Source organism: Diachasma alloeum, unplaced genomic scaffold (assembly GCF_001412515.2).
Source record: "Diachasma alloeum isolate Michigan unplaced genomic scaffold, Dall2.0 Dall_scaffold_00203, whole genome shotgun sequence".
NCBI classification, from domain to species: domain Eukaryota; kingdom Metazoa; phylum Arthropoda; class Insecta; order Hymenoptera; family Braconidae; genus Diachasma; species Diachasma alloeum.
Window position 1 is genome coordinate 2673938 of NW_021680368.1, and position 24696 is coordinate 2698633.

The following is a 24696-nucleotide window of genomic DNA, read 5'->3' on the forward strand; positions in this document are numbered from 1 at the left end:
TGCCATATTTAGGCTTTTTTGGGGGGGAAAGTCGACTTTCGCCAAAATCGAATTTTTCCGCCGATTCTGTATTGTCTGGCCCGCCTAATGCCACTGTGACCCTCACTTGCCCCAAAAATGCAGAAATAAAAAAAAAAATTTTGTCACAATAAGTTCACGCTAAATTGGAAAATAATTCAATTTTTCTCGAAACTGCAAAAATAAATTAATTGTTCGAAAACGGATGAACCTCCCTAAGGAATTCCGGGGATCAGTTGTCCTTGTTCTCCATGTTCCGGGTGATTACTTCTCTCTCTCTCTCTTACCATCCGTTGAATATTTTCGAGCGATAGTTTCAAATCTCGTCGATCTAATCGTAACATTCCGCTTTTTAACGAAGGTTTTGTTACAAAAAAAATCCGAATGAAGAGAAAAGTTCACGCAAACTTTTTTTTCTAGAGTAAGATCATTATTGGATGTTTTCCACTTCATGCGCGCGAGAGTGGGGAGAGTGTAAACAAACACCGACACCGGCGACGGTTGAGCGGAAGATCGGAGTTCCTAGTATCGTCGTCTCGTTCCTCAGTCCCCAGTTAGAACAAAGAATCCGCCGAGAAAATATAGTATCTGAGCATCGAACTATTTTTGACTATTTTCTGTGCGAAAAAATTGATTCAAGATGTGGAATGGGATTTTCAGTACTCCCCGGAAGGTGAGAAATCGTTATTTATGATCGAAATGATTGAGAAAGTGATAGAATGAGATTTGGAACCTATGAAAAAACTCATAATTACCTCATCCTTAATAACTCGGGATCGGCAGAGTGAAATTCAACGACTTTTTTATCATTTTCAAGATATTTTTTCAAGCTTTGAAATGAGACTCGACTCGTGCAAATTGCATCGTTGGTTTAGGAGATATCGATGATTTACATTGAGCCTTTTTTCTCATTGAATCAATTTCCCATTATTTTCATTAATCGGGCATTTATCTCAGTGACGAGTTATTTTAAGGAAAAATGTCACAAAACCTTTTTTCTTGGAAATTTTATCACCTTTAAAGAAGATTGTATGACATTTTCTCCTAGAACCCCTCTTAATCGAGATAATTAGACATTAAGTAAGCCACGAGAAAATAATTCTCTCCGAGACGAATAAGAACGCGAAGTTAATGCCAAAAAAATGTTCAGGAGTCGTCAGGAACGGGAAAAGAACCTTCCCTAGACTCCTCAAACTGCCCAACAGTGAACGGAAATTTGCGGTTTAGTCCAGTGTCCGGGAATTCCCTGTGCACGTCTCATCAATCTCGAGAGAGATCAGGGCTATCCCACAGGAGCAAGGGCACGAGTTCAGACTCTGGGGGTGATGGAGTGTCCTCAGACAGTAATTTCAAGGTCTACGTTAAGCTCAAACCCCCTCCCAAGGGTCTGAAACTCATCCCCTCGCAGTTGAAGCTCTTTCAAATCGCAAATCCTGCCATTGTCGTGGATTTGGCAGACGCCCACCAGGATATGAGCAAAAATGTGGACGTCGTGGGGAAGAGGTTCCTGTTCCACGGGGCTTTTGGTGCTGGTGCCACGCAGAAAGATATTTTTGAACGAGTGGTGAAGCCACAGGTGGTCAATCTCCTAGCTGGGGAGAATGCAACTGTCATGGCTTACGGTGAGAAAATTAATTTCAAGAATTATTAAAACACCTTCGAGAGGAAGGTAGAGCAAATAATGCCAGGAGATCGTTTCCGTGGAGAACTTGGTAAACTACAGAGTTCTCTTGAAATTATTCTCTAAATAATCCTCGCGAAACAAAATTGTTCAAGTCGATTTCGGCTATTGCCCAGTTTTCGATGAATATCTCGGAATCTAAGGGCGACAGCGAAGTTATTGTAAGGACCTTTTTTATAGAGCAAATTGAGAGCTATAAAAAAGGTCCCTATGAAAATTTTGCTATCTCCCTTAGATTCGGAGATAAATCAACTTAAAAAAGTATGTGCATAACTTAAATTTTGAAGACGAAAATCTGAAATAAATTCTCAACGAAAGTTGATGTGACTAAAAACATTGTGGTTGGGTTCGTGCTCAATTGAATAGAAGTGCGAAAATAACAGTCTTATGAGAAAATTAATTTACCGAAATTAAAGACAAGATTAAAATGTAGAAAAAATCTTAAAAAATCAGAAAAAAATGAATAAAAATTTTATGCCTAATATAAAAATTGTCATTATCAAATTTTTGTGAGAAGTAATTTGTTTCTGGGTATCCCGAATGGAGAGGATGCCCTAGGCAAACGAACACCTATTGTTCAAGAGAATAATTGTAAAGAGAATTTGCAGGTTTTTTTTTAACTTTTGGATAAAGATTGATGAAAGAATTAAAAATTGCAATTTTTTAAATTACCAACATTTTCTGTAAATAATTTATAAACAATAAATTTTCCCCCATAAAAATCATTCGTTTTGAATCATAACAAATTCATTAATTCATTTAAACAATTGAAATTACTTCTCTTTAAACAACGAATGTTTAAAAAAACTAATAATTCTGTGCAAAATGTAATTTCAATGGCGCTGAATATTCACGATTTTTTTCAAAATTTTCTCGCGCGATTTAATATATTATTTAAGATAAATTTGGTAATAGAAAATGTTTGAAGCAGAAGTTAATCAATTTAACTCCGTCGCTAATTTGGCTCCATCTCTTTGTTTTCTCACAAGGTTCTACAAAATCAGGAAAGTCTCACACCCTCGAGGGGTCCCCCCCTGACCCAGGATTAATCCTGAGAACGTTGGAGATGATTTTCTCCCAGGAAGAGGTTACATCCACCCCCAATTACAAGCCCACAGACAGCAACAAAGTTGAAGCTTTGAATTCTGAAAGGAGAAGTTCAGAAAAAGAGATTAAGAAGCGAATTCTGTCGCCCCTGTATGGCGAGCACGTGAAGCCGTACACAAAGGTCTTGAGGACAATCGAGGAGAGCTGGGTGTTCCCTGCAGGCATCAGAATGGGACCGCAGCACGAGATTTGGCTGTCGTACCTGGAAATTCGAGAAGAACAATACTACGATCTGCTGTCACCCGACTATCAGACGAGCCATTCTCCCCTGCTGTACCATACCAATCCCAGAGGACAAGTACTCGTCGAGGGTGCGACCCAGCTGCACGTGGGATCTGTCGCTGAGGCTCGGGATGTCCTCGCAATTGGCCGGAATAATCTCAAGAAAATTAATTCTAGGATGAGCACAAACTCCTCGAGCTCCCACTGCATTTTCAATATTACTCTGTTGAAGTATGAGGAGATCAATCAACCGAAGAGGGTGAAGATGAGCAGGTGAGGCCTCCAAGTTATTCTTTTATACGTTTTTCACGTAATTTAATTGTTTTTCGATTTTCAAGGTAGTGTCAAGTAACTTGAATTTTGAAGATTAAAATGGGAAGTAAAATCAAAAGGAAAGGTAATGTGAATGGAAATATTATGGAATAATTATTGATAATTGACAATTGTTTAAAAAAATGAATGAAGAAAAAATTTGATTGATCAATATCTTACACTCATCAAAATTAAAATCCATGGGCAAAATTATTAACGATAAATAATTGTTTTAAAATTTTTTTAAATTCATTTTCCCTCGTTATACTCAACGACTCAACTGAAGTTTATTCAAACTACTTTAAAGATCATTCGCATCACTTTGAATTAAATTCCCAAACAAAATCATCATTTTGAATTCAGTAACGAATTGGTAAACCGGTTTAAGTCGATTTTGACTATTGACCAGTTTTTAGTGAATATCACGGAATCGAAGGGAGATAGCTAAATTTTTGTCAGAACCTTTTTTGTAGCACTCAATTTGCTCTAGAAAAAAGGTTATTACGAAAATTTCATTATCTCCTTTAAATTCGGAGATATTCTTCAAAAACCCAACTAAGAGATAAGTCGACTTGAACCGTTTTACCACTTCGCTACTGAATTAAATTCCCTCTACTCCCAACCTAAGAATAATCCAAAAACTTGACCATCTAAACTCCCCCACTGAAACTCCCTTCAGGTTCTCATTCTGCGACCTGGCAGCCCACCAGGAGTCCCCGGCCCTGGACACGAGTCTCCTGGCGCTGGTCAAGTCCCTCCGAGGCTACTACAACACCCACCTGCACCCCTCCCCCAAATCCCCCGAAGAATTCACCCCCTCCATGCTCACCAGCCTCTTCCAAGCCGCCCTCACAGGCTCCTCCCCCTTCTCCCTCATCACCCACGTGAACCCCGACCCAGGAATGTACAAGGACACCCACGCAGCCCTGCACCTCACCGCAATCCACACAGAGATCCTCACAAAAGTCAGAACCATCAATCCCCCCCAATTCTCCATGACCCTGAAAAGAATGACCACCGAGGGAGCTGAAGACATCTCCGAGTGCGACGACCTGACTGGTGAGCAGGCAGAGGAGCTCATCACCTCCTTCAAGCACGAGCTGTCAGCCTACGGATGCATCAACCTCAGAACAAAAATCGAAATCAACAGAACAATCATCAACAACTACACCTCAATGATGGACAAAGTCGACAGGTGCATTGTGAAGAAGCTGGAGGCTATATCCCACCCTGAGGCTGATCCTCAGGTCCTCAAGATGCACCACTTCGCCATTGACCAGATGAAGAGCATCTTCGAATATCTCCAGGAGGACAAGGCCTCGACAGAGCTGGAACTGGCTGACGACGAGATTGAGTTTGAGAGCATGTCCAATCTGCCCACAGAATTGAGGATAAAAATACCTGAGGACGTTGATCCTGGGATTCCCCTGCTGAAGGCCACTCGAGGGAGAAAGGAGGAGGAGAGGAGGACAGTGGGCCTCACTAGACTATTGAACGAAGCTAAAGCCCAATTGGCGTCAGCCCTTCGTAATAATTCAGAAGCAGACAGAAAACTGGGGGCTGTGGAGAGGCGGTACGTGGGGCTGAAGGTGAAGAACGACATGGGTGGAATATTGAATCGACACACGAGGAAGTCCTTCAACGAGCACGAGGACAATCTCCTGAGATTGAAGAGGCTGCAGGAGGAGGTGAATGCAGAGAAGGAAAAATTGAGGGTTTATGGAGTCAAGTGTGGAATTTCCTTCGACGATTGGCTCGAGATGGAGAAGCTTGGGGAAGTTGATGCGGAGTTCTCTGATGACGAGGGAAACCCTGGAGGCTCTGATGGAGAAACATCTCCAGGAGAGGCTCGAGGGTCTGGAGGTGGTCAAGGGGCTGATGGTAAAATGAGAATGAATGGAAATCTGAGAGTTGATGCGCCTAAAAAGAAATCAATCAATCCTCCTGGAGTTGATGGTTCGATGGCGAAGGGGAGGGAGAATTATGCTGATGAAATGCACCTGAATATCATGAGAGAATTGAAAGCTGAATTGGAGTTGGATAGAGTGAACGAGGGCTCCAGCAGTCCGAGGGGTATTGATGATTCTGAAGAAGTTGAAACAGAAGTTTCTGTTAAAATGAATGGAAAACCCAGTGATGATCCTCCAGCAGGTGCAGAAGTGGTTGAAACCCCTGAGCTCAGTGCAGTGGATGTTTCTGCTGCTAGAGAGATCATCAGCCCTGAACCCGTTGAAGATGAGGCTTCTCTCCCTGAAGCCTCGACGACTCCTCAAACCTCTGCCCCAGGAGAAGGTAAAACTGTTCGGGAACAGCTGAAGGAATTATATGCAGCGAGAGATTGCCTGGAGAAGGTGGAGACGAAGACGCAGAAGGTCTTCGAGGGATCCAACGAGGATCCTCCAGTGCTCCTGGCCCAGGACATCCTGAAGGACCTGAGGGACGCGAAGGATCATGTCAGGAGGTTCAAGGGCATGAGGTGGCCTGATGCATCCCTGCAGGATGACTCTAGCAATGGTCTGGCTCCACCCGACCTGCAGACCGCCCTCAGCAGTCCTGTGTCGGAGGATTCTCCAGGGGATGCTGAGGCGTCTGACGATGCCACCAACATTCCACAGAGGCGAAGCAAAAGGATCAGACTCGCCAGACAAGGGAAATTGAAGAGGAAGAGGAATGAATCAGTTGAACTTTCTGGGAATGAAGGTCTGGGGACAGCTGTCAGCAATTCTTCGTCGAGAGCTAGCTCCTCGGAGGATGATCAGGGGGCTAGTGATGCCACTGGCACTCCCCTGAGGAGGAGCGCTCGAAAGAAATTTCGCACACGTCGATTCATCAGTCCCGATAAATCGCTGAGGTCGCGGCAGGGGAAGCGGAGAAATTCAATGATATGTTGCTACAAGTGTAATGTTTCTATTCTCGATGGGGGGAGATACCACTGCTTTGTCTGTAAGAAGGGGAGTAATGAAATGTGTCCTGAGTGCTTTGGAAAATATGGGCATGACCATCTCATGGAGCTCCTGCCGATTTAGTTTCATGTTTTGATATTTAGTTTGAGATTTATTCGTTTTTTTGTTTAGTTTTGTGTTTTTTATACGGAGCATGGGGGTTTCGTATCTTTGACATTCATCGAGTATTTGCAGGTTGAAGGCATTCAAGGAAAATGTAAAGACATTTTTTCGGAAGAATTTTGTAATCTAGAAATAAAATCTTCAGACGTCTTCTCGCGAACTTGATGATTTTTTGAAATAATTACGAAAGAGGACTTTTAATTTCATTGACACGAAAATAGGGTAAAATAACTCGACTTTGATAGTTAATATGTAGACATTTGCAAATGATATTTGCATGATGTTACAAGTATAATGTTTCTATTTTGTCAGAAGGAGAATTCCTGGTGATTTAGTTTAATGTTTTGATTTTGAGTTTATGATTTGTTCGTTTTTTTTGTTTAGTTTTGTGTTTTTTATACGGAGCATGGGGGTTTCGTATCTTTGACATTCATCGAGTATTTGCAGGTATTCAAGGAAAATGTAAAGACATTTTTTGGAGAGAATTTTGTACTTTAGAAATTAACTCGTCAGACGTCTTCTCTTGAACTTGATGATTTTTTAAATAATTACGAATGAGGACTTTTAATTTCATTGACATGAAAATGGGGTAAAATAACTTGATTTTAGAAGTTAGTATGTAGACATTTGCAGACAAATATGATGTTACGAGTATAATGTTTCTATTCTGTCAGAGGGAGAACAACGAGATGTGTCCTAAGTGTTTTGAAAAATATGGACATGGACTGAAGTTCCTGGTGATTTAGTTTCATGTTTTGATTTTGAGTTTAAGATTTGTTCGTTTTTTTTTAGTTTTATGTTTTTTATACGGAGCATGGGGTGTTTTCATATCTTTGACATTCATCGAGTATTTGCAGGTTGAAGGCATTCAAGGAAAATGGAAAGACATTTTTTGGTGAAAATTTTGTACTCTACAAATAAAATATTCAGACGTCTTCTCGTGAACTTGATGGTTTTCGAAATAATTACGAAAGACAGACATTTAATTTCATTCACATGAAAATGAGGTAAAATAACTTGATTTTAGTAATTAATATGTGGACATTTGCAGCCTGAGAATCGACAATTTTCTCACATTTCCAAGTGTTTATTAACTCTGTATTATCTGATCAGAAGACATCAAATAAATAATAATTTTATACTTTTGTAACAGAACGAAAACCAATAAAACTCTTTTTATATTCTTGGAAAATGTCAATTTTTAAAAAATATCACTTTTTCATCGAAAGCCAATTTTGCACGGGGTGAACATCCGTCGTATATTTTTAAGACTCCTGCTCTTCAAAACGACTAAAAATTCATGAAAATCGCTTCATTTGATCAGGAACTATCCCAAAAATGCAATTTTCACGTTTTTATAAAAAAGAAAAAAAATGAAAAAATCCATTCCTATTTAAAAAAATTGTCATTTCCCCCCAGAACTTCCACCCAGTGACCTCTTCCGTTGGCTCCGTACCCTAGAGAACCCAACCAAACCCTCTCCCGAAGACACGTCGTTAGTTCCACTCCGATATAACAATTGTAAATATCAGGTACATAATATACTCGGTTGTACATAAAACCTGAGAAGCCAGCTGAGGAAAAACCGAATGATAAAATATGTTGTCGGTCTCGTGGTGAATCGTTTGACCTTAGTGATTGATTAACACTGTGCAACGATGCCACTCATCTCTGTCAGGTGCAGTATAACATTAATGACATCAAAGAAATGAGATTTAACGTTTATCCCAAGTGAGAATGGGACTGAGGTAGAGTTTATCTCGGTTGACTCATGTCTGGAGATATTATTTTGGGTAGAATTATGATAGGACAATGGAGATATCTGGACAATCGTTCGCGGAGATTATTCGGTTGGTGATTTGTCGAGTGATATGTAGATTATAGGTTTTCAATCTGTCGTCTTTGACCAGAGGAATTTATGTTTCTTTTTTTGTATTCTTGAAGATTTAGAGTCTCTGGAGGACTTCAGGGTCAGAAGTTGAGGAAAATAGTGCAATTGTGGGGGACTTCCGTGGAGTAAAGTTATTGTAGCAGTTCCGGAGTGAAACGTCATTTTTGACGTGCTGATGTCGACGGTTTAGGGGGTATTTATCTCGGTAGCACGTGGGTTTGGGGGAAAACGTCACAAAGATTTTTTGTGGGAAATTTAATTCTGTGTAAATATGATCTTCTGATATTTTTTTATAAACTCAGTGGTTTTCGAGATATCTGGAAAATTCGGTGGACGCACTTTTTGGAATTTTTAATTTTTTTTGCAAATGTAGAAGAAAATGGCAGAAAGATTTTTTCTTTTGTAAAAATTGAGTTCTCTACAGTTTCAGGTTTTTGATATTATTTAATGGATCAGATGATCTATAATGGCTTTATAAATAATCAACAAAAATGGAAACTTTGGAATTGTTAATTTTCGTAATTTCGTGAAGGAATTTTTTAGGTTTCTTCTGTGTTTTTGGGGATTTAGAGCTTCTGGAGAAGTTCAGGGTCATAAGTTGAGGTAAATAGTGTAGTTGTGAGAGATTTTCTTGGAGGAAAGGTATTGGAGCAGTTCCGGAGTGAAACGACATTATTGACGTACTGATGTCGATGCTTTAGGGGGTGAATTATCTCGGTATCACGTGGGTTTAGGCGGAAATTTCAGAAGGGTTTTTTGTGGAAAATTTAATTCTGTGTAAAAATGATTTTTTGATATTTTTTTATAAACTCAATGGTTTTTGAGATATCTGGAAAATTCAGTACACGAATTTTTTGGAGTTTTTCGTTTTTTGGAAGTGGACCTAGAAGTTTAGCAAAAAATGGCAAAAAACATTTTTTTTTCCAAAATATTTTTCTTGATTATTAAAATCAGTCGCTAATGATGTTGATGATCCAAAATGATTATTTTTGATGGTTTAGGATTTTCCATTCACTTTTAAAACGATTTTTTCTTCAACTTGAGATAATTAATAATGTTTCCCCATGTGAAAATGCTATAACTTTATATTTGATGGTCTTTCAAAGTGATAGAACGTCAGAACCAGATGTGTCACCGAGTAATGCCGGAAACTTGTGGTTTTCAATCCTGAAAAACGTTATTTGAGATCCAAATCCCTTCAAATCTGAAGGAGAAAAGTGGAATCATGGGGTCGATAGCACTGGAGGAGTATGAGTTGATGAAGGACTCGAAATATCGAGTGTGAGTACCCCAACAAATAATGAATAATAAAAACCCACCGAGCAAAACAGAACAATTGAATTTTTCTCATCCTTTTAAACACGAAAAAATCTCGATAATGAGGCATTTTACCAGGAAATTTAAGATCTTTTATCTACAAAACTTTCTAATCGACTCATCGAGATAATAATACATTAAACGACTGGTCAATTTGATTTATTGAATTTGTTTCCAAATATTTTTCTCTTTAAGAGTTTTTTTCCTTATAAATTTCACGATTTTTTTCATGATTTTTTCATGAAAAAAATGTTTTTATAAAATTTTGTTTGCCTCATGCCTCAAAAAAAAAAACAATCAACAATTCTTCAATTTTAACGATTAATCAATTAAATTTCTTCAGTCACCAAACTCTAAACTAATAATAATAATCTCCACGTTAAACTAAATTATTTTATTCGTGTAATGATTTCTGTAATTCTCCTCTCCTCTAAAAAATCTTCATGAATTTATTTCAAGTTTTTCATGCTTAATTCAATTATTTCATGAGCAAAAATATATATGATAGTGCCCTGTCCAATAAAACGAATCAACAATTCTTCAATTTCAACGATTAAACAATATAATTTCCCCCAAGATCTTCCCGTTCCCTCACCCCTGAAAACTTATCAGCAAAATTTTCTCCAGTTACGTGTCATCAGTGGACAAGGCCCTCAAGAACTTCGAGTACACGAGCGAGTGGGCGGACCTAATATCGGCCCTCGGGAAGCTGAACAAAGTCCTCTTAAGTAACTTGAAATTCCCAGTGATTCCCCGCCGGATAAAGATCTCAAAACGCCTAGCGCAATGCATGCACCCAGCCCTCCCTTCAGGGGTCCACCTGAAGGCCCTGGAGACGTACGACGTCATCTTCAAGTGCATGGGGACCAATCGTCTCTCCCACGAGCTCTTCATCTACAGCGCAGGGCTCTTCCCTCTGCTAGGGCATGCCGCGATGAACGTTCGTCCCACTCTACTCACTGTTTACGAGACACATTTTGTTCCTTTGGGGGAACGTCTTCGTCCAGGTGATTATTTTTATTCAATCTCTCCATCATTCTTTAGTTTTTTAAATTACTGTTATCATTGAATGATAATTCATTAGTTATTGATTATTGATATTGATATTAATCGATAACTGATGAATTGTAATTACTGTTGGGATTGATTGATTTGTTCATTCTATTTAATTAATTAGGAAAGTAATAAAAAAGTGTAATTTTACTGAATGAGAAATTAATTAAAGGTTGATGTTGGCAGAGGGAAATTCATCGAAATTGTGTAATTGAATCAAAGATATAAGAGAAATTGTTCATTTCATAATTTGACGATAGAGTGAAAAAGGTTCTAGGAAAAAATGTCAAAAAATATAAATTTTATGAGCCAAAAAGAAATATTTTTTGACTTTAATCCAAAATTTAATAATTCCACTTGAACGAAAATATGATAAAATAACCCGAATATAACTGTTAATATTCGTCAATCGTATTTTAATTGCCAAAATTCGTCTGCATTTTTCAAAATGAGACAATTCATTCAAATTTTATAATTTTGCAGCAGAGAGAGGCGTTAATAAAACTCATTAATCATCAAATAAATATTTCGAATTCTTAAATATGTTATAAATCACTAATTCACTTTGAAAGATTGACGATTATTTGAATAATTAAAGAAACAAATTCACAAATGAAAAATTAATCGTTTAATAGTCAATTGCACCTTTCAATAATTAAAATTTACTTATCTTCATTGAAATTTCAAAAATGATAAAATAATTAATAATTCACACTTTTCAATTGAATCTGAATTAAATAATTGATCATATGGAATTGTTAATTAACTGTTGAGTAAATAATTCGGAATCTGAATTCGCAATTCGGAATTTGATTCAGGATTTAATTGAGGCTTAATTTAATAATTAAAAAATTCTTGAGTAATATTAAAAATTAGCTTATTCAAAGTTAATAATTACGCCAAAGTCTGATAATTTCCTCGTACAGCAGTTCCCCGCCCAAGAACTGAAGCCCTGTTTCCTTCCAGGTCTCTCTGGCTTCCTCTCAGGAGTCCTCCCAGGTCTCGAGGAAGGTTCAGACCACTTCGACCGCACCAACTCCCTCCTGGAGAAGGTCTGCGAGGGGGTGGGTCCCCCGCACTTCTACGCCTGCCTCTGGGACTGCCTGGCGTCCAACTCAGGCATCCGTCTCCCCGCCATCTCCTTCGTCCTCTCGCACTTCAACAAGAAGCTCCCGATGGACGACCAGCTCTTCATAATGGGCACCAACCCCGACATAATGGTCTCAGCCCTGTGTGCAGGCGTCCAAGACAGTTCAGTCCTCGTTCAACGAAGTGCCCTGGACCTCCTCCTGATAGGTTTTCCCGTCCACAACAGCCAGCTTAACCACCAGGACATGGTGATCCTGCTGACCTCAGCCCTCACGACAATCCTCCGAAGAGACATGAGCCTGAACCGAAGACTATTCGCTTGGCTACTGGGAACCGAAGTCAGCAATTCAATTCTCAAGAAGAAACTGGAACCCGAGGAGGTGGCATCAGCAGCCTCGTACTTCGACACCTTCTCCAAGAAGATGCTGATCGAGGCCATCAAAAACACCCTGAAACAGGTCTGCGAGGACCACCCCCTGGACTTGAAGCCCTACAGAATCCTGGTCTCCCTCCTAGACAAGCCTGACATTGGCCCTGTGATCCTAGACGACATTCTCTACGAGGTCTTCAGGACCTTCTACAACGCGTGCTCTCAATCCCTGGAGAAACCCCTCAAGTCCCACGAAGTCGTCAAGTCTGCAAACCTCTTGTTCTCGACGCTGGAGCCCTCCTACGTCTGGGTGCACTGTGGCTACCTCTTCGATCAGGCTTGCGACACGAAGGAAAAAGGATCAAAACCCCCTGAAGGCGACGGGGTGAAGCCAGTATCCTCGGGGATGCCTGGACTCCTGGAGGTCTGCCACCTGACAGAATTCTTGCTGGAGACAGTCTCGGTGGATGCCTTCATAGACACCCCTTCCGAGCACCTCCCCGAGATGTTTCACGGGATAATAAATAAATTGTCGTCAAGATTACACGTATTCACACCACAGGAGATAGGGAGAAGTCTCTCCTTGTGCAGGAAAATTCTGTCTAAAGTGCAGCCAATAATCACAGTTCCACAATCAGAAAAACAAGAGGAGATAAAACAGGAGTGTCAGCCCTCCCAGGACGCTCTCACCGCGATTCCCCTGGAGAAGAGTCAATCAGACTCTAAACTAAACAAACAGAAAACCCCGTCATTCCCTGAACGCACTCCCAGTCCTCGGAGGCGAGCGAACTCCGGAGGTGCTCCCAAACGCGAGAAGAAATCTCGTAAAAAGTCTAGCAAAAGTGTCTCGAAGCTCAGTGAAATGGGACCAGAGGACGTGACAAACATATCTGTGATCATAACTGATGAATCCAAGCTGAAAGCCCTGGACGATTCGTCGATTACTTACGATGAGCTCAAGCCAAACGACGTGGACACCTCCATCACGAGATCTCCATCCCCAGGTCTCCACGCCCAGCACACGATGCTGGAGAAATGTCTCAAGACCTTCGAACAATTCTACGTGAAACTCATCAGCGAGAGGATCCTCGGTTCTGAGCGAAGGGTCTCTGACATGTTCGAGGAGTTGATAGTCTCCACCCCCAAGGATTACGACGAACGTTCACGCCACTTGGAGATGATTCTGTCGTCGAGGCTGGCTCGTGAAGATGACGGGATCACCTACAAGGATTTGTCGCCAGTGGACCTGGAGGAAGAGCCAAAATACAACTATCATCTGACGTCGGTGGACCAGGACAGCTGGGAGGACATCCTGAGGATCTCCTCTTCGTTGTTAGTGGAGTTATCAACTTTCCCAACGTACTACGAACCTGGGGACGTCCTCCAGGAGGAGGAGCCCATCAAGCAGAGCCTCCCAGGGTGGCTGCAGGTGCTCACTGTCTGTGCCTGCTGGCTTGGAAGACAGCCTTCCCTCCAGCTGATCAGCATATCAACCCTGCTTGACCTGATAGCCTTGTCAGCAGCCCAGAGTGACCTGTCCTCTCCCTCGACCTCAGGAGAAGGTGTCACCCCAGTTATAATGGTCCCTCTCCTCAAGAAATGGCACATTTCTTATTTGACTGAGTACACAAATGTCTTCCATGCACTGGCCCACTCCCTCTGGCATCACCTGGGCGAGCTGCCAGCTCACAAATACCGTCTGAGGTGTGTGGAGCTCCTCCACGAGCTCCACAACTCCATCCACCAGACGTGTGACGCCGTTGAGGATGTCATTGGCTCTGCTTTGACATTCAATAATCAAGAGAGGAAGATAGAGGCCTTCAAAAGGTTCTCCACCCTGTGGCACCTGGGGCGAGAGATCGAGATCACTTCGAGGCTGAGGAGATCCTCGAAGAGCTTCGACAAAAGCCTCTTGAAGATGCTGGATAATCTTCAATTGTCTGACAATTCTCCCCTCAAACTTCATGCCCAATCCTGGCTGCTGCACTCCCTCGTCAGGGGGGACATCGCCAGGGTCGTTGATCCAGTTCTCATGATGCTGCTGGACCCCTCCACCTCCAGAATGAGTGTTCTTCACGTCAGCATTCAGCACAGCAACACCGTCTTCACGAAGAACGACGTCGAGGAGAAATCAGAGGTGCAGGACGACTCCGAAGGGGCTGCGAAGATCTACGCCATCAGCTCTGTCGACGGTAACGTCATCTATCACGTCTCAGACTCCAATGAGGACGACAAAAAGACGAAGAGAAGAAAGAAGAAGAAGGCTATAAACCCGGTGAAAGTCAAGAGGATCTTTGCGGTGACGACACTAGCCAACACCGACAAGGGAAACCAGTACGTAACAGAGAGAAATCAATTCATGAAGGAGTTGGAAGTGCCTCCAAGCATATCCGAGAACAAGAACATCTCGGTTTTCGTGAATCCCCTGTCCGTCAACTGCACCACAAATTCCCTCGATTCCCTGAACGACGAGGAGACGAGAAAGTCGGCAATTCCCGTGGAGCTTTTCAAGAACGCCACGAGATTCAAGAAGCCCCTGGAGAACAGGTCCTCGGGTAGCTTCGACGACAGCCTCTTCGAGACCGCGGGCTCCACCTCCAAGGGAAGAGACAAGACCAATCTGAAGAAGGTCTCCAAAGAGCTGGGCTCATCCCTAGACTCGATATCCAACAGTTTAGAGTCGAACAGCGTCGACAGTGGTAAGCAGAAATCCAAGAGAGAACCCCTGGCCATCCTCTCAGGAAGTGCGAGAGAGGTGGCAGGAACCCTGCTCAAGGGCAAGTACTTGAGTACGAATGAGTTCTCCACGAACTACGATCTCCACGACTCGCTGTCGACCTACGAGAACAACATAGGTGTCCCCAGTTGGACGATGGGCGACGAGGACGGTGAGCTTGACGTCAGCACCACCGCTGAGGAGTACTTTTCCAACTCCAGTGGCATAAGCGTCGTCGAGGAGGTCCTCAACGAGGTAGTCGACAAGGTCCTTGAGATGTGTGAGTACATGGAGCCGACAAAAGCGTCCGACGAGTCCGTTCAATTGGACAATGGGCACCGACGCGCCTCTGGTGTTGGCGTCCACAACCTCCACTCGCACATGCTTCTTTACTGCGGCGTCTACGACTCAACGAGAACACTGTACGCTTTGAGAACATTGCGCAGTGAATTGGTGACCAACACCCGGATGTTCCTCTTCGCATCAGCAACGACAGGCATCTCCAATGCATCGAAAGCGACGCCTCTGCTGAATCTCCTGGCGAGACACAGAAAGAGTGTCTTGGGAAGGGGATTTTATGGGGACGTGGCAAGCACAAAGTTCCTGGCGACGTACCGAAGCTCGATGTACCTGGAGGTACTGATAATCGTTTGTCTTTATCTGATAAGAAGCTACTACCCTAATCTCGGACAGATGCGACTGACACAGGAGGAAATAGCGGGTAATCGTCAGGTGCAGCTGGCAAGTGCTGAACTCCTGACCCTGATATTCTCCGAGTTGATATCAATAGTCCGAGAATCGGGTAAGGGCTTCAGCTGCTACATAATCGACCTCCTGACAAAGTGCAAGGTCCAGAAGATTGCCCTCCACTGCCTAGTCTCCTCCGTCCTCAACATGAAGAACACGCAAAAGGAGAGCGACGAACTCTTCACCTTCACCGAGGAGATTGTCATGTTCAACGATCCCGTCTCAGAGACAGACGTCAACAAGTGCAAATTCCGTAGTTCTGATCACACCGAAGCCTTTCAGATTCAACTCTTGAGATTAGTATTGAGTCTGACGATGCTCGAGTACCAGTGCACTGCGCAGAAGGGTGACGACGTGCCCCAGACGCCGCAGGCCCCCTGTACCCCGACGAAATCAGCCCCAAATTTATCGGGAAGTTCCCTGGAGTACATTCCAGGGGCTCCAATTCCCCAGCAACCCATGTTCCTGGCTAGCATCCTGAGTGCCTTGCAGCTGGATCACATGAGACATCTCCACCAGCACTGGACCAATTCAGTTACCTCGAGTCTTCCCTACATGGGGGCCTCACTCACCCAAGTTGTGACTTCAGTAATTCATCAGTTGTGCTGTAATATCGAGCATCTCGCCTCGTATTACGTGCCCCAGGAGGGGGTTCCAGGGGGTAAATTGATTGATCTGAGCTCAGTTGAGTGCTGTCTCCCTGCGGACTACACAGTGACGCACCTAGAGGCTTTAACCTTTCTCCTGCAGTACTGCCTTCTAGACAGTTCCCAGCAAATCAGCTTCTCCTTCAACCCACCTTTCAGTGGAGCCCTCCAGGCTGGTGTGCCCGGTGCCAACCCCAGTCAGATATTCAACAACCTCATTCACGTATTCACACCGACACCCCTCGGCAACGAGTCCAATCCCAAGGACAAACCCAGTGAGCAGCATCTGCACGCAAGAAGAACAGCTCTGAGTCATCTTCCCAGGATAATCGCCTCGTTGGCTGCCCTCTGGCAGGCGGTACTAGCAACTAAAGATAACGAGCAAGCCAGCTGTGTGGTGGGCAGTCCCAGGGTCGTCAAGCACCAGTTGCTGGAGCTCCTCTCCCCCATTTCCTTCCACCACGGTGTCAATTTTCTCGCAGCTATCGCAGTGGCTTGGCACGAGAGGAGGGGACCCAGCTCCAATGGCAAGAGAGTTCTCCCTGAAGCCTGTCCCAATCAGCAAGTCATGGTGGACCTCGTGAGTGCCATAAGAGTCATGCCAATTGACACCCTAGTCCAGACAGTCAATCAAGTCATAAAGACACCACCTCCCATCCACGGTGTCAAGCAGGACTTCTCCCTCGAGGTTTCTGTCCTCGAACTGCTGTACGTTTACATGCAGAGCAACTCCAATCAGTCGTTGTCCGAGTCCTGGGGGTCTCTCCTGGGGCTTCTCAAGGACGGTTTATCCCTCACTGCACCTGCCCAGTTTCTTCTTCTAGCCATTTTGAATGAGTACATTCAGAAGTGCCCACCGATGCACGAGAAGAAGGACATCAGGGAGCTGCAGGACATATCAGCTAAACTTGTTGAGTCTTGCTCGCAGATTGCTGGGGCCTGTCTCGAGCAGACAACCTGGTTACGACGAAATCTGGCTGTTCGAGAGGATGTGCATGATGAGGGGAGCTCTGAGGGCAGTACTGTGCCTGGGACACCACCGAATTCTGCGTTCAGTGTTCAGGCACAAGGGGTTCTAGCCGAAATTCTAGCTCCTCTCCTGGACGTCAGCTATGGGTCCCAGGAGAAGGAGAGGGTGGTGACACTACTGACGAATTTAATGTACAATGTCACTCCTTATCTGAAGAATCACACCATCAAGAACATATCGTCCTTCATCGCGTGCTCTCAACTGCTGAGCTCTCTGTCGGGGTATCAGTACACGAGAAAAGCCTGGAGAAAAGATGTTCTTGATCTTCTCCTGGATCCCGCATTCTTCCAGATGACAGCCGCCTGTCTGCCCTATTGGAGGACTATCATTGATAATCTCATGACCCATGACAACACCACCTTCAGGGACTTGATGAATCGAGTGTCGATCGCTCAGGGCGGGGGCATCAGTATTTTTTCGTCCAAGGAGCAGGAGTACGAGCAAAGGGCGCAGCTCCTCAAGAGGCTGGCTTTTGTGATACTGTGCAGTGAGACTGATCAGTATCACAAGTACATGCCAGACATTCAGGAGAGGCTTGCCGATAGCCTCAGGCTGCCCCAGGTCGTTCCCTCGATTCAGGCGCAGGTTTTCTTGTGCTTCAGGGTGCTACTGCTGAGAATGTCACCGTCGCACGCGACTTCACTGTGGCCAGTCATTGTGAGCGAACTCGTGCAGGTTTTCCTGCATATCGAGGAGCAGTTGAACACAGACAGCGAGGAGTTCAGGTAATTCAATGGGTTTCCCTGGGGTTTATGGTGGAGGGGCTGGAAGTCGTGGAGAGCGATGGAAAATCTTCGATTCCGTTTTTTCGAGACAGCTTGAGAATGAGGGGGTTTAGGGGAAAATTCCATATAACGTTTTTTGTGGGGAATTAAATTCGCTACAAAAAAGTCTCTTGGTGAATTAGTGATAAACCGCTTCCCTTCGGAGATATTTCCAAAATAAACTGCAAGTGCTTTTTTTCAATCGATTTAAACAGCTACGGAATTAGTTTGTCTTCAATTATCCATAACTCTGGATCCGCAGAGTGGATTTTTTAATATCTGGACTCATTTTAAAGGGGTTTTCAGTGGCTTTGAAATTAGCTAACACTCGTTGGAATCGCATCATTCGTTCGCAAGATATCGAAGATTTACCACTTCACTGAATTTATTTTCAACTGCTTGTTCATCCTCTGTTATTCTACTTTTAGAACTAATTCCCTTCATCTTTTCATCAATTAAAAAATAATAATTCATGATTAACAATCATCTTTTCCCTTTTATCAGAGCTTTCTTTTGCTTGGGTATTCGTACGACTCCAATTAACTTAATCATTGGAACGATCTTTTTTTCTGTTTGCCTTTATCGTTCATCATTACCTAACAAAAAAAAAACAATTAATCACGTGATGTTTTGTTTTATGGATCTGTTTTTGGCAAATATCTGCGGTGTTGGGGATGGCAGTCGTCAGAGCAGGTAATTAGAATTTTTAAGAAATGGCACTTCGGTTGAGTGATGTTGAATGAATTGAAATCAATAACATGGATCAATAGCTTAAGTTTTACGGAGAGAATTGCTTGTGTGACCCTGTTTGCTTCATGTCATTATTTATTCAATAATTATAAATAAGAAACAAATAGTTAACAAGAGGTAGAAGTGACGTTTACAATTTTTTTCTCTATTTTTTCGTTAGTTCTCATATTAAACTGCTGTCTGCGTTGGACTCCTCGTGGGCTGTCAATGCCAACAATGGTCTTCAGGCCCATGGACACCCACACTGGCTCCAATTGCAGCTGGCAGCTGCCAAATTACTCGATCTGGCACTGCTACTGCCAGCCCACAAGCTCCCACAATTCCAAATGTAAGTGAAATATTTTTAAAAAATTATTTAGGCTTTTTAAAATTGTTTTTTAATTATTTCAACGATTTTTTGCAGGTATCGGTGGGCATTTGTGGGCGATGCAGCTGTTGGAAGACTCGAGAACAATAATCTATCGTCAGACTTTGTACCACATATTACGAGAATAGCAAAATTGATGGATTTGAAGGTAAATCAATTATTAAATTCGTATTAGTGAGAGAAAATTGTAGATTAACTCGAGAACGAGTGTTTTTAAAACGAATGGTGAAATTTTGTTTTATTCAACTCAGTTCAAGAAATTCCTCTAAACAATTTTGGAAACATCAAAATGGAATTTAAAAAATTATCAAAAGTCGATTTCCACAGCTTATAAAATTCTCCACAAAATGTCGTTTAACATTTTCTTCTAAACCCCTTCTCAGATATTCACAAAATAGTCTACAAATTTAATTTATCACCAATTAGTGCAAAAAATCTCCAAACAATTTTGCAAATTCCTCCAAAGCTATTGGAATCATCCAAAAATGTTTAAAAACAAATTTTTAAATCGCGAAATTTCCTGCATAAAATCGTCTCCAACATTTCCCCCTATTTCTCAAGATAAATCAACACTTAACAAAATGAAAAAATCAAGAATAAAAAAAAATAATTCATTAGCCACAATTAATTCCCCTAGAATAGCTAAAACCTGATTAAATTCGTATTAAATCTACACATTGATCCGGATAAACGCACGTTCCACTCTCCTCATCAAAAACAAAGTCCTCCCTGCACTCACACCCACTCCTGCAAGGTGTGTAACAGTCCACAGTATTTTTGGAGGTGCAAGTGAATTGACAGAGGCAGTGGGTCCAAACAGATCTCTCATCACACCTCTTCACACTCCCCTCGTCCATAAAATCCAACTCGTCGTAGTCATACCCCGGAATTCGGTGTTTAGTGTACTGATACTTTTTCTCTGGTAATTTTTTCTCCCTCGAGGGAATCTCCGCTTTTTTATCGTTCACATCATCCTCGGGGATTATGTAGAAGTCGTCGGGCCCTTGGGACTCCAGAATTCCGTCGTTCAAGTCCTCGTAGATGGGGAAATCGTCGTAATCGGAGTCATCTGTGTATTCTGAGTGGAAAAATGAGGGCTTAATTGGGGTCAATCAATGGGAATTAGACACGTGGGTGACTGCCAATTAATTCCGATGTTATAGAGGGGAAAAAAACGAACGAACAAAAACAAGAATTCATTTCTAAAGACATGAATATGCGTCGAAATATTCTTTTACCGGTTTTTATTGAACATTTTGAGAGAGAATTTGATAATTCAGTGAGCGGAAATTTTGATTTCTCCTAAATCAGAAATTATCTCGGGAATGCGTGGGTTTAGGAAAAAATGTCACTGAACATTTTTTGTAGGGAATTTATTTCTCTACAAAAAAGGTTCTCTCACTTTTCCTCGTAGAGCCACTCATTGCTGAGATAATTGGATTATTAGTAGACAAAAAAAATATTTGAATTTATCGTGTTTATAAACTTGGCAATTATCAGGGTAACGAGTGGATTTAGGAAAAAATGTCTAAAGACCTCTTTTGTAGCCCGTAAAATTCTACACAAAAAAATCGTTGAACATTTTCTCCTACAACCCCTTGTAATCGAGACAATTCAACAATTACTCACGTGATTATTTTTATTCATGACTTTTTCCCTTTTGTTCATGTTTTTTTCTTATTCTTTCACTAAAGAATTGTTGATTAGTCAATTACTCACGTGAATTAACGAACATTGAAGTGATAACAACGATAATTAGTAGAGCAGTCTTATCCATTGTTGTTCATCACAAATTTATCAATCGATTTATCATAATCACCAGAAACTGACAGCCTCTCAACACACTTTGTAAATTCAAACTCACTGGTACACTCCACTGACATTGTAAATTACTGAATAATCCTCGTCACGGTGTATTCTTTACACATTTGAGAACAAAGACCGAGAGATTGGTTTACAAGTGTTGGCATGACTATTTTCAACTTAAGCTGAAAAGCGAAGAGTTGCGGAAAATTCACCACGAGCTTGGTACAGTGCCTAGTGATGTTTTATATATACTTGTTGAGTTTATTTTTGTATCTAAGCCAATAACCCTACACTGGAGGTAATGTCTTGCATTTGAAACACTTCCGGTTTTCGAATTTCGATTATGACAATATTTTTGACGATGAAAACAGTTTTTTTTTCGCTAAATCAATTTTTGGGACGTTTGTTTTTCCAATATCTCGGTAACTGCTGAATTTAGAGAAAAATGTGAGAAGAGATTTTATGTGGGGAATTAAATTCTCTGCAAAAAACATATATGACATTTTCTCCTAAATTCACTCGTACTTGAGATAATTGACTAATTAAAAAAATTCCAAAACATTCATTGAACGATTCACCAAAAAATACGTTTGCTATTTTGTTAATTATCTTTCTAATTATTAGTCCTACGAAAAAACGTCATATACAATTTTTTTTGCAGAATTTTCTCCCCTACAAAAAAGTTTTTATGACATTTCTCGATAAATCCAGTAGTTATCGAGATAACAGCAAAAAATAAGAGTCAGTTTTTGAATTGTTCACAGTTTAACGAAAGTCCACCAGTAAAAGTGACCCCAGGCGAACTGATCCTCACATCGAATCGCATACGTTCCCTCCAAGATCTACACAATTTTTTCTCAACCCTAAGCTGCCGATCAAACGACTCGGATGCACCGCTTAACATAACGCAACTGGAGACTGTAATCGAGCAGGACTTTCTCGAGCAGATGCCAACAGTTCCACCCAGATAATAGGATAAAAATAATCCCACTGACCGTACATTTGTATAATATATCTGATCAAAAACACGACAGCATGCTGGTAATGTTCAGTCGTTGATCAATCAACAATAATCGATAATAATTTTATCATGGATAAATTGTGATGAATAGAATTCATTTTGTTGTAATCAACCAATGATGGTGCCATCGTATCTTTTGCTACTCCACACGGTTATCTGACACTCGTATTTATTCTAATGATCTTTGTAACTATGCAAATCGTTAATTATAAGGTAACGTTCAAGGAAAAACGGTGAAAAAGTGTTTAGTGCAATTACGTAAAGCTTCTCACTCGTCTCCTCATTCGGTTGTGAATAGATATTTGATGATGGACGATCCGTTGACGTTTTAACGTCAATGGATTATAATGGGGAATTTTTGTACGTGGGAAAAAAAATTGCATTGATATTCAAGAGAACTGTCGACATTTCTTCAATTTAAGTTGAAGAAAGTCCTAGGGAAATGGAAAAATTATTGATTATCTCGGTGATGAGAGGGGTTATGAAAAAATAGCATAAGACATTTTTGTAGGAAATTTCATGAGCTACAAAAAAGTTCCTATGACATTTTCTCGTAAAATCACTCATTACTGCGATAATTGCGAAATGGACGGAATGAAATGAACTGATTAATTTCACTTTTCGTTTTGACAATTATGAAATTATCGTGGTAAGGAGTGGGTTCAGGAAAAAATGTCATAAAACATTTTTGTGGGGAATTTCATGAGCTACAAAAAGTTTTTATGATATTTTTTGTTAATAAACTCATTACCGAGATAATTACGAAAAAACAAAATTGAATCAATTCACTAATTTCAATTTTCGCTCTCTTAATCACGTAATTATCTTTCTAATTAATGGGTTTAGATGAAAATGTCACGAGACATGAAAAAATATCACCAAATTTTCGAAAAGTCTTGATATTTCCTCAAAAAATCATTGATTACTGCGTAATTAATGAACGTGAAAAAAATTTAATTTCAAAATATGGAGATGATTTTTTTCCCATGGCGCAAATTAAATTCCCCAACGCGAAGTGATTATGATACTGCAGTCTACATACAACACTCGAAATATACATAATAATAATCATCGTCAATAATGTATAACATTTTGTATACATGTGCACCTGTCAATTCATGTAAATTAATGTTCTCCTTTGTTTTGATAATGTAATTTTTTATTGAAATTGGAGATTGCAATCGAGGGATAATTAATTATTTTTGTACACGTAAGTTAGTGCAAAAGATGGAATATTTGAGGCGCATATCTGATTTTTTAGGGGATTAATTTATTAATTGTGCATTGAAGTGGTTAAACGTCATGAATCAAAGAGTTGAAACAGGCCTTCTTTAATCTTCAATATCTCCAGACTCAACGATGCGATTCAGACGAGTTACGTCTCATTTTAAAACTTGAAAAAATACCTTGAAAACGAAAAAAACATCGAGAAATTCCACTCAGCAGTTCTCGACTTATTGACGATCAAAGTCGGCCTGTTTCATCCAATCGTTCCACTTCGATGCAAAATTGTTTTAGTCAATTATAAACCACCTCCTCATGCTGTCTTGCCCCACTTCTAAAGACTGAGGGGTCAGAACACTCGTGAAAATTAATTTTACACACGCGTGAAGATGAATAATAAATAAGAATTATTTAACATTTTAAACTGCGCCTGTACGCAAGTCTGTAAAGTAGTATCCAACGCTTCCTTTGTATAAAAAGTTTACCATTGATTAAGTAGAAGTGATTTGTTATAATGAATATGTGGAGAGAACGAAAAGTGCATTAATATAAAAATTATTTAGACATAATTGATTAATCTCATACGAAAATTTAGGTGAGAATAAAGAAGAAAACTAGTTTCTTGATCGTAAAATTTAATTTGTTTCATTTTTCCCGGTTTAATGTGCGTTTATGACGCTCATGAGGCCCTATAAGACCTCCAGAAGACCCTCTACGACCTCCTAGAGCCCCATAGGAGCCATATTCTGAAAATTTGTCCTGTGACACTAGTTTTTCATTATAAAATTCTGATCCTTGTCGACATTTCGTAAAAGTCATTTCGCAAAAATGGATTTGTGTTTCAATAACAAAAGATAATAAGAGCTCCCTCTCCCCCTATGACCCAAGAGAATCAAAGGATCAAATGATCACAAGAAATAGAAAAATCGCTGTTTTCAGTTCAACGTAAAAATCAAGATTAAAAAAAAACAGAATTCATCAAATCATCCAGGGAGGTTTTCATCTGGGAAAACCTCCCTAGATGATAAATCAATGAGGAAAATAATTTAAATCACTCACCGGCGTTGGATGAAAACAACAGCTCCGTTTTCACCTCTCCAACCAGCTACCAGCTACCTGCATCATAATCCACGTGGCTCAATCCTCTCGAACCACTTGCACTCACAAAACAATTATTTTTACATTTCCATCAGCACTTGAACCTTGGCGCCGAAAAAACAACACAAAAGCACTCGACACACCAACCGCCATCGTCCGGATTAATCACTACGTCGGCAATCGCGAAACTCCCGGATACACTCCCGCACTTGTCACAACCTCAACATCAAGGATAAAATCCTTTTTATTCACTACTGGTTCTTCTCCCGCATTTTAATCAATTTTTTAATTAGTTAAATTGTTTAATGAGTCCGTGAAAGCGCATAAAACACTTGTTTCTTGTCCAGAATTACACACCAGGCGCCACCTTGTGACGTTGTTTTGTAGAGAAGACAGTTCAT

General features: G+C 41.1%; 3 protein-coding genes across 5 annotated transcripts; 2 read left to right on the forward strand and 1 right to left on the reverse strand.

Moving 5' to 3' along the window:
* Positions 1-577: 577 nt before the first annotated feature.
* LOC107035987 lies at positions 578-7592 on the forward strand. Its single transcript, XM_015253661.2, has 4 exons — positions 578-691; positions 1169-1640; positions 2689-3301; positions 4020-7592. The coding sequence occupies exons 1-4, from the start codon at positions 659-661 to the stop codon at positions 6364-6366; spliced, it is 3465 nt and encodes a 1154-aa protein (XP_015109147.1). The 5' UTR covers positions 578-658; the 3' UTR covers positions 6367-7592.
* A 416-nt stretch (positions 7593-8008) lies between these two features.
* Positions 8009-22706, forward strand: LOC107036072 (protein dopey-1). The gene is made up of 8 exons (XM_015253806.1): positions 8009-8083; positions 9403-9577; positions 10241-10620; positions 11633-17990; positions 18711-18722; positions 18940-19107; positions 19183-19294; positions 21717-22706. Exons 2-8 carry the CDS (start codon positions 9522-9524, stop codon positions 21921-21923), a joined length of 7293 nt encoding a protein of 2430 aa, XP_015109292.1. The 5' UTR covers positions 8009-8083; positions 9403-9521; the 3' UTR covers positions 21924-22706.
* Positions 19506-21874, reverse strand: LOC107036073. 3 transcript variants are annotated; one of them, XM_029125937.1, is made up of 3 exons: positions 21715-21874; positions 20866-21381; positions 19506-20224 (listed from the first exon to the last, which is right to left on the reverse strand). In XM_029125937.1, the coding sequence occupies exons 2-3, from the start codon at positions 20921-20923 to the stop codon at positions 19800-19802; spliced, it is 483 nt and encodes a 160-aa protein (XP_028981770.1). In that variant the 5' UTR covers positions 20924-21381; positions 21715-21874; the 3' UTR covers positions 19506-19799. The 3 variants fall into 3 exon arrangements, with proteins under 3 accessions (XP_028981770.1, XP_015109294.1, XP_015109293.1); XM_015253808.2 differs by having other exon boundaries at positions 20866-21378; positions 21767-21855; XM_015253807.2 differs by having other exon boundaries at positions 21767-21839.
* Positions 22707-24696: the final 1990 nt, after the last annotated feature.